Here is a 13,318-nt window from a genome sequence, read left to right on the forward strand (position 1 = left end):
CTTTTTTTAAATCCATTGATACCCCGTGTCTTTTGATTGGGGCATTTAGCCCATTTACATTCAAGGTACCTATTGAAGGACATGAATTTAGTGCCATTGTTTTGCCTGTATGGTGACTGCTACTGTATATTGTCTCTGTTCCTTTCTGATCTGTTACTTTTAGGATCCCTCTTTGCTTAGAGGACCCCTTTCAATATTTCCAGTAGAGCTGGTTTGGTGTTTGCAAATTCTTTTAGTTTTTGTTTGTCCTGGAAGCTTTTTATTTCTTCTCCCATTTTCAGTGAAAATCTAGCCAGATATAGTATTCTTGGCTGCATTTTGTCCTGTATACTGCTCTGATTATATCATGTCCATCCTTTCTGACCTGTCTGGTCTCTATGGGTAGGTGTGCTGCCAATCTATTATTTATATCATTGTATGTTACAGACCTCTTGTCTAGAGCTGCTTTCAGGATTTTCTCTTTGTCACTGAGACTTGTAAATTATCCTATTGTTAGATGATGGTGAGTTAACCTATTTTTATTGATTTTGAGGGGGTTCTCTGTGCCTTCTGGATTTAGATACTTGTTCCCATTGCCAAACTAGGGAAATTCTCTGCTGTAATTTGCTCCAATATACCTTCTGCCTTTCTCTCTTTCTTCTTCTTCTTTGATCCCAATTATTCTAATATTGTTTCACCTTATGGTATCGCTTATCTCTTGAATTCTCCCCTTATGGTCTAGTAGATGTTTATCTCTCCTTTTCTCAGCTTCTTTATTCTCCATCATTTGGTCTTCTATATCACCAATTCTCTCTTCTGCTTCATTCATCCTAGCAGTAAGAGCATCCATTTTTTATTGTATTTCATGAATAGCTTTTAAAATTTCAACGTGGTTATATTTTAGTTCTTTTATTTCTCCAGAAAGAGATTTTATTTCTCCAGAAAGGAATTCTCTAGTATCTTCCTTGCTTTTTAAAGAAGCTAGCACCTTGATAATCATCATTCTGAACTCTAGTTCTAACATCTTACTACTGTCTGTATGGATTAGGTCCCTAGCCATTGGTACTGCGTCTTGTTCTTTCTTTATTTCTTTTTTAGATGAATTTTTCCAATTTGTCATTTTATCCAGAGAATAATAGATGAATGAGAGAACAAAATGCTAAGGGGGTAGCAAGCACCCCCAGAAAAGCATACACTAACCAAATCAAAAGAGACTCAAAAGCCAGGGGTAGAGGAAAGGAGGGGGGAAAAAACGTGCATGTGTGTGTGTGTGTGTGTGTGTGTGTGTGTGTGTGTAGACTGGTGAATAGAACAGAGCCACACACTTTATTTTGGGTGTATTTTGGTCTGTTAGAATAAACTGCTTCCCAGAATATTAAAGAAAAAAAAACTTACACATATACAAAAATAAGCACAATGAAGGGATGGAATATGACTGGAAAGATGAAAATTTTAAAAGAGTCTAAAAAAAGAATTAATAAGATAAGAAATTGGTTGGAAAAAGGGGAAAAAAAGAGGAAAGAGACTGGAGGCTACAACAAAGCCATGTTCTAAATTTAGGGTATATTTTGATCTGTTGGAAGAAACTCTATCCCAAAATTTTAAAGAAAGATAAATCTATGTGTATACAAAAAATACATACAATGAAGGGATAGAACATGACTATAACAATGAAATTTTTAAATGGTTTTTAAAGAACTATTATAAAATAAAATAGTTAAAAGAGGAAAGAGGAAATTTTTAAAAAATAGAATAAGAAAAAAATAAAATTACAAAAATTTAACTTTGAAAGACTAAAGAATCAAGGGAGAAAAGCCATGAATTCTTTGTTGTTTTCCCCTAGCTTCGTAGTTCCACAGTTCTCATTCATCAGTGAACTCGGTCTTGGCTGGGTGTCCTTGCTGATCTTCTGTGGGAGGGGCCTGCTGTGGTGATTCTCAAATGTCTTTGCCCAACGCAGAGTTGTACTGCCCTTGCCAACAGCCAGGCTAAGCAATCTGCTTGGGTTCATTTTTCAGAGCTTTTTTCTCTGAACACTTTCCTTAGAGCTCTGGAGGACAGGAATGAAAATGGCAGCCTCCCAATCTCCAGCCCAGAGGAGGTGAGAGTTGGCCCCTCTTCTCACTGTGCGCATGGAGAAAAGCCATCAATCCCTCCCATCTCCCTGGTCTCCAGCCTGGCCAGGCTTGAAGCTCACCCAGCCTGTGACCAAGCATTTCTATCTCTGGGGCACAGCCCTCTATGGTCTCCAAACCCAGCTGTTTCCTGCTACTCATTCCTGTGCTTCTCCTCCCCGAAGAAGGAGGGGTATCCCTGGATCTGCCACATGTGGGGTCCCTGCTTGAAGATCATGGTTTAAGGTAATCCCAAGCTGAGCGCCCCTCCTCAGCTCGGTCTCTGCCACAGGTTTCTCCCCTCCAATACCTGGGGGCTCTGCCACACTCAGACACCACAGGTCTTTTTGTGACCCCACGGGTCCTGAGCCACACTGTCCTCGCAAGGACTCCACCCACCCCACACCCTGTTTAACCTCTGGAGCAACGGCCCTCAGTGGAACAGACTTCTACAAGTTTGGATTTTGTGCTCCGCTGCTCTGTTCCCTGCAGTGTATCTTCCTCTCACCTCAGATTCACTTCCTGGCATGTCCTACCTTGCAGAAAGTGGTCGCTTTTCTGTTCCTAGAATTGCTGCTCTTCTCTTTGATCTACTGTTGAGTTTGTAGGTGTTCAGAAGGTTCGATAGCTATCTGGCTTGACTCCTGGGACCCAATATTTAGATCTCCTACTCCTCCACCATCTTGCTCCTCCCCTATTTCTTTATACTTTCTAAATAATAGCTAAGTATATATAACAGTGATATTGGTTTGGTTATATTAATTTTATATTCTATTAATGGTACAGATACTCCACCTTTGGTGCTTTACAACTGATCTCCTTGATTTACTGATAATCATTATATCAATCTCAAAAAAAAATGAAACTTACCTCTTTATTTCCAGATTGTGTACCAGTGTTATTTGCAGCAAATGCCTTATGATAATGACACCAAAGTATGATGTTAACATGAATCTAAGTGTTGCTTTAGGAAAACATCTTAATTAATAGCCAAAATGATTTAATTATTGTACATCAAACACACATGCTAAAAATCTGTATTTTTATGTATATAGCAATACTGACCTGTCTTTTTCAGGTCATTTCTCTGTTACATTCAAGATTTATTAGGAAAAAGAATTATGCTTTTCTTAATACAAATTAGGAATAGAACATTTCCAGGGCTTGTACATTTCCTGACTTATTCAAATTTTATAGCACTAGTGAGATACATTTAAAATCCTTCTTGGTATTACACATTTGGATATTAACCAACCGAATGATGTTTATTCTTCATTCATATGTTCTGAATTGTATAAGCTTATTTGAAATTTTCATTGGGAGATTAATAATTAGAATTCATCTATACTTTTTTTTGTTTTTTTATGTGAAAACAGGTTAAAATAGGTTTGCAGAATTATCTAATTTTCTAATTATCTAATATTCACCAGTTTTATAACAACACTGATATTCTCTGTTCCTTAAGGGCTTGGGGTGAGAGGGGATGCCTTTGAAGATAAAAATCAAAAATTGCTGTTCTTCCTTGAAATCTTTTGGTAGTTTCCAGAGCTCTCTGTGACTGACAGAGATAGAGAGAGATGAGGAGGAGGAGGACAGCGATGATGCTGATGATGGTAGTGATGATGAGGATGGTGATGGTGATTATGGAGATGATGGTGGTGATGGTGATATCCTACCTAGATACTTCAAATAACTAACACACTTATATGGTAGGCATTGAATTCTCTCTCTCTCTCTCAATATATTCATATCTATATATATTAATTCATATGTACATAAATATGAATATGCCTCTTCATTATATTTATGGCCAACCTCTCATTCTTGAACACTGGGTCCTGAATTATTGAAAAAAGCAAGTTCCCCTATCCAAAAGAGGTAGTTTACATGATCAGAATGAACACAGAAATTAAATAGCTCAAGTATTTCTATATTGAGAGACAATTTTACATATTGAATTTCTGAGCTAGGGGATATAGGAAGACTCTATGCCAATGGGACCCAGAAGCAAAGCCTCAATTCATAAAACATGAGGACATAGAAAGAATCCAATGAGAACAGAGGTGATCCTTCAGTAGCAGAGAAAGTGTCCATTAGGGACTCTGTATTAGTTATATCACAAGAAATGGGGCAGGTACAAGACCACAGAGCCCAGAGGACAAGTTTGAGTCCCATCAGCACCTCATTTTCCCCCATACTTTTATGGTTCTCAGAAGTGACTGATACCATCTGCCCATCACAAAGCAAAGAAGACACCAACACTGGGGAGTAGTGGATAGTATGGGGATGGCATGGATGGTTAAGCCCTGTCAAGGGGAAGCAGGTGCCCTGGGTAGACATTCAGGATCCTGGGTGATTTTCATCTGCTCTGACCTCTGTGACCTCTCTACCTTAATTCCTGCCCACCCAACTCCCAGATTACACAGTGGAGAATCTCATCCTCATGGACATGGCTGCTGTGATCCTAGTGGTCCTCGGGATTCTCCTCTTTCAGACTTGGTACAGTGAGAGAAGAGCCCAAGATGCAGCCAGGAGGCAAAAACAAGAGAGAACAATGCCACAATCAGAATAGTGGAGCCTTGGGAAGTACATCTTGTGTGCCCAGAGGTTCTGGAAGAGCATGTGGGGTATGTGCCTTGTGAACTGTCTGCAGGTCATTGTGAGGAGGGAGAGGAATCATGGTTCCCAGTGCAGGGACAATGCATGCCCTCTTCTGCCTTTGAATTATGGACTCCCCTTTCCAACCACTTGTGAGTTGTCTTCACTGGCTCTCATCTTCCCCCAACCAGCTGACACCTGCATGGCAGACTTCAGTCCACATTGCCATACACTGCCATCCTCTGGTTCCAATTTCAGTGAACACATTTTCCCATTTTCCTCCCTTTCAATCACCATAAACCTTGAGGAACACGAGGGTCTCCTTTCAGTTCAAATAATGGAGGCTGTTTGAATGGATCACAAATTGGCATCAAAAGTTGCAGCCTGAAAGGGATAATCCAGGAGATGCCCCCACACCCTCTGAGCATCCCTCAACTTCCACCAGATGGCCTGTCTGTGCTGCCTCTGAGAAAACCGTGTACAAAATGCTGGATCCTGGTGTTGGCCAGTATCTCTGCTGAAACTCCTCCCTTCATACGCAACTTCAGGGTCCCACCGTGAGGTCCCTGATGGTGAGGAACGTGCAGAACTGATGTGACAAACCAATACAAATCAACATAGAGCCCATTAATGCCACTCTGAGAGCACTAAAGTTTACCCAGGTTTCCTTACATTTTATGTGAAATGATTACTTCTATTTCTCTAGGCCCAGTTTCAGCGAACTCACAAGACTGAGTGTTGAGGACTCCAGATGGGAGGTTAATAGTTACAGTGTGCTACCAGTCATGGGAGGGCCAGGAGCACACAGGCCCATGAAATTAAGAGATTCCAGATCCTTAAAAACTTGAACCCAGAAGCATGTGTCACCAAGAAATTCCACTTCTGGGCATAAGTTGTAGTTCGCAAGATAGACAGTTCTGGAGATCCCATACAACCCTGCGCCTAAAGCGAACAAGAGGGTCCTGACAAATCTGTAAAGAGGGTAGATCTTGTGTTAAGCTCTCTTATTACCACAATGAAAAGCAGACATGAAGGAGAATTGCATCCATGTAACTGAGGAGACACTATGCAAGTGAGTTCATCCAAGGACTCACAAGGGACAAAAGGTGGTGGCAATCAAATGTCCACCAGCTGACAATGGATTAACAAGCATTAACTGTGTCCAGCTAGTAGTTTGCACAAAGCATGGAGACAGATTCTAGAAGATCTAATGCCTGGGGGACAAGAGGACATGCAGAGGCAGGAATGACTTGGGTTTTGCTGGAAAGAAGGTAGTGCTGTCCCAGAAACAGAACGTAATAGAGAGACAGTGTGTGAAGAAAACAAACATAACCCCAAGTCCAGAGCCAAGTGGTGGTTCCCTCGGTGAGTCAGTTTAGTCTAGAAACATGTTTCCCAGCCTTCTCTGGGGTCATCCATACTGGATAGCCCCAACACCTTCCTGTCAAATGAACAGGATGACATCTCCACACAGTTCTTTCCCTGAGCCCTCCTTCCATTACCTGTCCACACCACAATCAGGATCAGTGGAAGACTGGAGATGTCCTGTTAGAGCCACCACATCAGCCTTCCTTTCTTGCTTCTCCTCCAGGTCCTGACTCCCTGAGGAACTGTCTTACTCTCATAGCTCTGTACCTCCTCATCACTGCCTCTCCCCTGCACAAAACCTGCCCATCTGTCTCTACCTTACTCCAGTGACACCCAGTCTCTACATCTTACCCTCCACGGGCTGACAACCAGGCTGAGCTACCCTCTCCAGCTCCTCCCCACAAGCAAGCTCATCCCAGTTTACCACCTCCCCTCTACACACACGCACATACACACACACAGAGTCATAACCACATGTGTGTCTTCTGGGAATGTGACAGGGGAGATAATCTCAACAGAGCAGACTCCTTCCAAACCTCCTAGGCCATGAAAACAAAAAAAGAACCATCGCTGACTCTTCCTACCAACTGTGAATGTATTTGTGTTCCTGGGATTCTGTAAGAAGCTCACAAGAAACCACAAACACCACTTAGAATGGCATTCAGCTCATCAGGCAGCCAGCCAATGAAGATGAGGGTGTCATCGCTGCTGGGTACCATACCCTCCTCCACAGAACACGGCCTCCCTAGCGGTGATCTCCTCACAACAGCAATCTGTTCACACGTTACCTTACTGACAATGTTCCTGCTCCTGAAGGTAAAATCCAGGAACACATGTAGGTGTGGGAGCGGTTCCCCACTCCCTGAGGACGCAGTACCAGGAGAGTTCAGCACCTTGGGCAAGGATGACACCACTCAGCACACTTGAGCTCACCCTGTCTTGTGTTGGACTCTCTATCCCGGAGGGTCCCCACCAACTGTGACTAAGCTTGTGAGATGTCACCTGGCTCTGAGCCTCTCTGTCCTCGGTTTCTCTCTTCCTCTATGGTTTACCAAAACTATCACCTGATTTCATTTTCTCAAGGGTTTGTATTGTCTGCTGTCACTGTCACAGTCCCATGCATCCAGGGAAGGAACGAGACTGTCCTCTCACCAATGAGTCCCCAGTGCCTGGCACCATGACCGGATGTGGCCACTGCTCACTGAACAGGGGCTAATTGCCAGCGTGGTGGGAGGAAGGATGAAAATTTGCCTTGACAGAAACCCAGAAAAGGGAAGTGTCTCAGCCCACGTCACACAGCTTCTGTGTGAGACAGGGCAGAAATGGAACTGAAATGGGGCTGATTCCTTGGCTCTGCCCTCCCTCCCCCAGTTTGAGTCCTGGAACCAGTGTCTCTCTCTAGACTTGGGCTTTTTGGGGAGGAAACAGAGAGAGTGGGGTCTGGGGAGACTTGGTCAGGTCTAAAAGGTCCCAGGACCTGCTGCTCTCGGGTCACCCTTCAGGGAAAGCAGAGAGAGGCCCTGGCAGGGGCTCTTCCCCTTCCTGTGAGGCCATCCCTCTAGGACCCATGATGAGGAACACAGGGCCTGGGTTGTACCACACCCCATGCATCTGTCCATCCAGCACACACTGAGGACTTTATAAGCTGTCTGCACCGCTGGGGAACATGGGAGGCAGCACCAGGACCCCAACCCTCACTGCTCTTCTCTGCCTCGGTGAGCTTTCTAGAAAAGAAGAGGGAAGGGGTTGCCCCCCTTCCTGCCCCCAGGTATTGGTCCCTGGGAGACCTCAGGACTGGAGAGGATCAGTAGGAGCAGAACATCTGGGGGAGGCACATGCTCAGCCGCAGATGTGACCCCAGCACCCAGAGGCCCAGACCAGAACTGGAGCAGCTACATGTGGGTGTGGGAGGCACTCACAGGAACTCTCTTCCAGGGCTATGCTGGGGCCTGTGGGATGAGGCACAGATGGGTGAGTGTTCCCCCAGATCTCCTGTCTCCACCAACCACCCCTTAAGCAGCCGGGGTCACAGAGGGTCAGAGCTAATAGTGACTCATGTGGGAGGGGTCTTGGGGTGACAGGTGGGAAACTGAGAGGAGAAGGGACCCCTTGCAACCCTCCATCTGATTCCTTTCCAGGGACCCTCCCCAAACCCTCCATCTGGGCTGATCCCAGCCACATAGACACCAAGGGGAGCCGTGTGACAATCTGGTGCCAGGTGTCTCTGCAGGCTGACGGCTACTATCTATATAAAGAGAAAGTCTGTGAGTCCTTGGAGACCTTGGAGACCTCATGGGATTCTAGCAACAAGGCCGGTTTCTCCATTAAATCCATGAGCTCACACAATGTAGGGCGATACCGGTGTGCATATCAGAGCGGGGAGAGCCGGTCACAGCTGAGTGATGACCTAACCCTGGTGATGACAGGTAAGGGCAGGAGCTGGCCCCCTCCCCCTGGGCCCCTTCTCCAGGCAGAAGGGAATGGTCTGTGGCTTCAGGGGGACCCCTTGTTCACAGCCCACAGTACGTGGGATGCATGAGATCCGTGGGGTGATGGCACCTGTAACCAGCTCCCTCCTTCTCCCTCAGGACAGTATGATGCATCCTCCCTCTCAGCAAACCCAGGCCCTGTGGTGGCCTTGGGAGGGAATGTGTCCCTCTCCTGTAGCTCACTGTGGCCACGGGGGTCATTCCATCTGCTGAAGGAGCCGGGAGCTAATGTGCCCCAACACCTGGAGTGGACGTTCCATCGTGAGAGGGGGCAGGGGTTCCTCCAAGTGGGCCCCATGAACACCTCCCATGCAGGGACCTACAGATGCTACGTTTCTCCTGAGTCATACCCGTATTTGTGGTCACAGCCTAGTGACCCTCTGCACCTTCAGGTCACAGGTGAGGGGGCCCCTGCCTCACCCCACCTACCTCCTGGGCCCAGATGACTGACCTAAGCCATATGCCCAGTGGAACCCTGGGGTTGAAGGCGGGGGTGAGTGACACTGTCATTCCGGGGCCAGAATGGCCAGTGAAAGAATGTGGGAGGGGCCATGAGAGCCTCACTGCAGGCCCTGGGCCAATATGGGGAGTGCGTCCCCAGTACCACCGTCCCCTGCTGTCCCGGTGTCTACAAGGAGCCCTCCCTCTCGGCCCAGCCGGGGTCCCTGTCTAGAGACAGCCTGACCCTCCAGTGTCTCTCAGAGACCAGCTCTGACAGATTCGCTCTGACCAAGGATGAGGAGCTCAGAGCTCCCCAGTGTCTAGAAGGGCAACCCAGCCCCAACTTCCCTCTAGGCCCTCTTAGCCACATTCACGGGGGCCGGAATCGATGCTACTGAGAGCACAAGCTCTTATCCACCTGGTCGGCACCCAGTGCCCCTCTGTGCATCCTGATCACGGGTGAGGAGCCCCCCAGACCCAAGTCCTAACTGTCTGCTCAGGGTCTGGGACCACAGATGCCCCTGGGTGATGGGGTCCAGGGAGAGGGCCAGGAGCACAGGCTGAGGTGGGTATATAGTCTAGAGACAGGGACTGAGAAAGGGACAGTGAGGGCCATGGATATAAAGGACCCACTCAAGGAGATGGGAGGTACTGAGAGGGGGTCCCACACAGAGTCCCTGGAGAGAGGATGGTGGCCCCCCAGCCTAGGGTCAAAGGCATGTGTGTGTGGGGGGGGGGCTCTTTACATTTCATGACCTTCCTCTCCTCCAGGAATATATGAGAAACCGTCCCTCTCGACCCAGCCAGGGGCCTCAGTGTCCTGGGGAGAGAATGTGACCCTGCAGTGTTGCTCGGAGTTGTGGTTTGATACCTTCCACCTCTCCAAGGAGGGGTCTCTCGCTCCTCCCCAGGTCCTTCGTCTGCAGGACACAGCAAAACCTCATCAGGTCAACTTTACACTGAGTCCCGTGACCTCAGATTTTGAGGGCACCTACCGGTGCTACAGCTCACATAGCAACAACCCCTACCTGTTGTCACAGCCCAGTGACCCCCTGGATCTCCTAGTCTCAGGTGAGGAGCCCACACCCATGTCCACTGAGGGCTTTGATGCTTGAGTCACAATCCTGCATCTGGAGAGCTCTGGGCTGGGAGGGGAAGGAGTGAACAACAAGGAACTCAGCCACTGGATTATCCCTCTCTGTGGGGAATGAAAAGACGGACAGGGCCATGCCCTCTCCATGTCTTACCCTGACCAGAGGGACAGAGACAGGACTAGGTGAGTGCAGGGAGGAGACAAAAGAGTATAAAAAGACAAGCTGTGACTATGGGCAGTAGGGCTGAGTGGGACAGAAGACCCAGCACAGCCCCACAGCACCCCCTTCTTCCAAGCAGGATTTGGTGTCTACACACCCTCACCCCACAGACAATCTTCATGTCTCCTAGGAACAGAATCCTCTTAGCCTAGAGGATGCACGCCTCTCCAGTCCTAGGTTGAACTAAGTTGATCCTCCGCAATTCAAATATCTATAGAGGGGTTGTTCCCGCCAGACCTGGAGATGGGGTTGGGGGAATTTGAAGAGAGTAGCCCTGTGTCTCCAGAAATATTGAGATCATGGGGGCGCACTGGGTGGTAGTGGGAGTGGAAAAGTCTAAGTAGCCCAGGTCAAGTGCAGGGAAGAGCTGGCTGTCTCTGTCTTTGGTGCTGATGTGTAGAAAGTCAGACTATCACGGCACGTGTGGAACAAGGTCCACCGTAAGTAGAGAGCATAGTAAAGGGTGACTCTCATCTTCAGGTCAGGAGTCTGGGGAGACCCTGGAATTCATATCTCGAGCTGAGTTGGATCAGCCGCTCTTGACTGAGGCACTGACAAAATTCCATTCATATCTGAGACAGTCCTCCCAGTTACCAATGTTTGAATCTATCCTCGATTTCAAAAGGCTAAACCAGATTGGAAAATTGGTACCAGTGAGTTCTCTGGAAGATGTTTCAGGAATTCCTCTTTCTTGGGACTTCTGTACTCTAAACATGCCCTTTCTCCATCAGTAACTCTTGGCATGATAGTGAAAGGAAGGAGAGATAGACTGCCCAAGATGTCAGCCAGATCAGGCCAAACTCCAAAATATCTTCCATAAGAATCCAAGTCTAGCATTCCCTCCCCAGTCCTAGAGTTACCTGGTATTCCTTGATATTCCAAGATAGATCTCTGCATGTTCGTCCATGTGTCCATCTCAGTGTCCATCTTCTTTTATCTTTGATTATGTAGATTGTTTTTCTTTTTCTTTTTCTTTTTCTTTTTCTCATCTGCCTTCATATTTAGACAACACATTGAGTGAATGATTAGCAGTGATGTGAATTATGGAAATCCTTGCTCATAGAAAAATGCCTGATGTGTGCTATATGATCCAACGTTTATTTTTATTAAGATCTGTTAGCCAACATATAAGAACATTATTAGTGTTTGGTGTAATGTTCAATGATTTATTTGTTGTGGATAACAGCCAGTGTTTGTCAGATCACATGTTATTTTCAAAAAGGGACACATGTATAGATAAAGATGGAAAGTGATGTAGAAATATATAATCCCAACTCAGGGACCAGAAGGAGTTGGCAGATGTACGGGAATGAAAAGGTGGACCCTGCTTTTCACTCCTCCATGTTCCTGGTCCTCAGGATAAAAATGAAGCTTCCCATATTTATTATTGCCTCCTAATTAAATGCAAGGTGAGACACTAGAGATACTCACTTAAGGGACTGAGATGGTATTAGCAAGTTTCAGGCACTCCCTGGAGAAGAGAAACGAGATTACTTAAGTATTTCTAGGTCTCCCCAACCACAGGCTCTGTTTTTTGCCTCTCAGGTGTAGCTGGTGCCCTCAGAGAACCATAAAACAAGCCTTCAGAATGGATGAATAAGGAGGAATTCTGAGTTATGTGGTGGGCTCACAGGGATACATTCTGTCAATAAATGCAGGAAGGTAGACGTGTAGGATGCCAGGGTCATGTCAACACGTTCTGACCACCACAATCTCTTTGTCCATGGTCTCTAGGGTCAAACAGCCAAGATTACACAGTGGAGAATCTCATCCGGTTGGGGATCTCTGCCTTGATCCTGATGGTTCTCGGGGTGCTGCTCTTTCAAGCTCGGCACCGTCAGAGTAGACCCCAATATGCAGCTGGGACATCCACAAGAAAGCGAGAAGATGGACAGTGAGGTAGAACTTTGAAAACGGAATGGATGATACCAAGACTTTCTGGAAGAATATCTGTACATAAGTTGGGGAAACATTCTACTGAGAATATTCTGGGTGTTAACATGGTTCGGGTGCAGGGAAATGTCTGGGTCGGGGCTATGGTGCATCTTTGGCAATTAAATTGTGGTGATTTCTCTCCCCATCGCTTTCCAATGTGGCTTTTCCTTGACACTTTCTGGACTAGCTTCCTTCTTTCCTCAACCCTATGACTTGAGGTTAATCCCCCCAGTAGCTCTGGCTCCACCCTTTTTCTCTGGTCCAGTTTCATGGAATGCTTTTTCCTCGATTCCCTGGTGTGTGTACTCTTCAGCTCAGAACACAGATTCTGTTTTAAATACTGAACGGATGGATGCACAGCAAGTCCAGTTTGGAAAAAATACATTGAAAATCATTCTGTAAAAGAAGAATCTAGACCCACAAGACATTCCCTCTTAATCACATGATAAACGATACTGTTTCTCCAGTGGTATCATCACTTGAATGATCATCACTTGGTGTGTGAAGTGAGAACCACAAGTTGTGGGTCAACTGGCTTTAAGAAAATGCCATTTTTGCAAAAGTCCTGATTTAAGGCCTTTATTGATTTCTTTGGTGAAAATACTCGCTCTGTGGCCACCTTGAAGACGTCTGTGGGAATACACTGAATGCAGAGTTAGCAAGTCATGATTACAGTGGTCTCTCCCACGTGAGGAGGAGCCAAATGCAGCACACCTGCCGAGAATACCCACCGATGTGCATATGTGTGTCCTTCCAACTTTGAGGTTCTGGTCACTTCCACCTCGAGTGGGATGGAGGGAGCCTCGATTTTCTCTAGATCTTGAGTATCAGCCAAAGTCGTTCTTGAATGAACGTAGCCAATACTTCACATGTTGGCATTGAGGTCCACTCAAAACATCTTCCCCATCTACCTGTTCACCCTCACCTGAGTCTGACCAAAGAATGAGCCATGTCCCAAGTGAGAGGTGGGTCTCTCAACAAATACTTAAGGACCAGAGGGTATGCAATTAAGGATTTAAAATCGGTTTATGTGACTTTCAGACCTCGTCCTTCCCCGTGAATCTGACCTGGGCTGAAAGTC

The 13,318-nt window shown here is 46.4% G+C and overlaps 1 protein-coding gene across 3 annotated transcripts; it reads left to right on the plus strand.

Moving 5' to 3' along the window:
* The first annotated feature begins 7,427 nt into the window (after positions 1-7,427).
* Positions 7,428-12,378, plus strand: LOC132005049 (leukocyte immunoglobulin-like receptor subfamily A member 2). 3 transcript variants are annotated; one of them, XM_059381792.1, is made up of 6 exons: positions 7,446-7,774; positions 7,995-8,030; positions 8,198-8,485; positions 8,648-8,947; positions 9,761-10,060; positions 12,037-12,378. In XM_059381792.1, the coding sequence occupies exons 1-6, from the start codon at positions 7,726-7,728 to the stop codon at positions 12,198-12,200; spliced, it is 1,137 nt and encodes a 378-aa protein (XP_059237775.1). In that variant the 5' UTR covers positions 7,446-7,725; the 3' UTR covers positions 12,201-12,378. The 3 variants fall into 3 exon arrangements, with proteins under 3 accessions (XP_059237777.1, XP_059237776.1, XP_059237775.1); XM_059381794.1 differs by lacking the exon at positions 8,648-8,947 and having other exon boundaries at positions 7,428-7,774; XM_059381793.1 differs by lacking the exon at positions 7,995-8,030 and having other exon boundaries at positions 7,444-7,774.
* Positions 12,379-13,318: the final 940 nt, after the last annotated feature.

This window comes from Mustela nigripes, chromosome 17 (genome assembly GCF_022355385.1).
Source record: "Mustela nigripes isolate SB6536 chromosome 17, MUSNIG.SB6536, whole genome shotgun sequence".
In the NCBI taxonomy this organism is placed as follows: Eukaryota; Metazoa; Chordata; class Mammalia; order Carnivora; family Mustelidae; genus Mustela; species Mustela nigripes.

Bases quoted from the DNA above. Each gene is read 5' to 3' on its own strand.
- LOC132005049 (XM_059381792.1), top strand. From the start codon at position 7,726: ATGGGAGGCAGCACCAGGACCCCAACCCTCACTGCTCTTCTCTGCCTC. The intron at 8,031-8,197 runs GTGAGTGTTCCC...ATTCCTTTCCAG, and splicing joins GTGGGATGAGGCACAGATGG to GGACCCTCCCCAAACCCTCC. The intron at 8,948-9,760 runs GTGAGGGGGCCC...CCTCTCCTCCAG, and splicing joins TCTGCACCTTCAGGTCACAG to GAATATATGAGAAACCGTCC.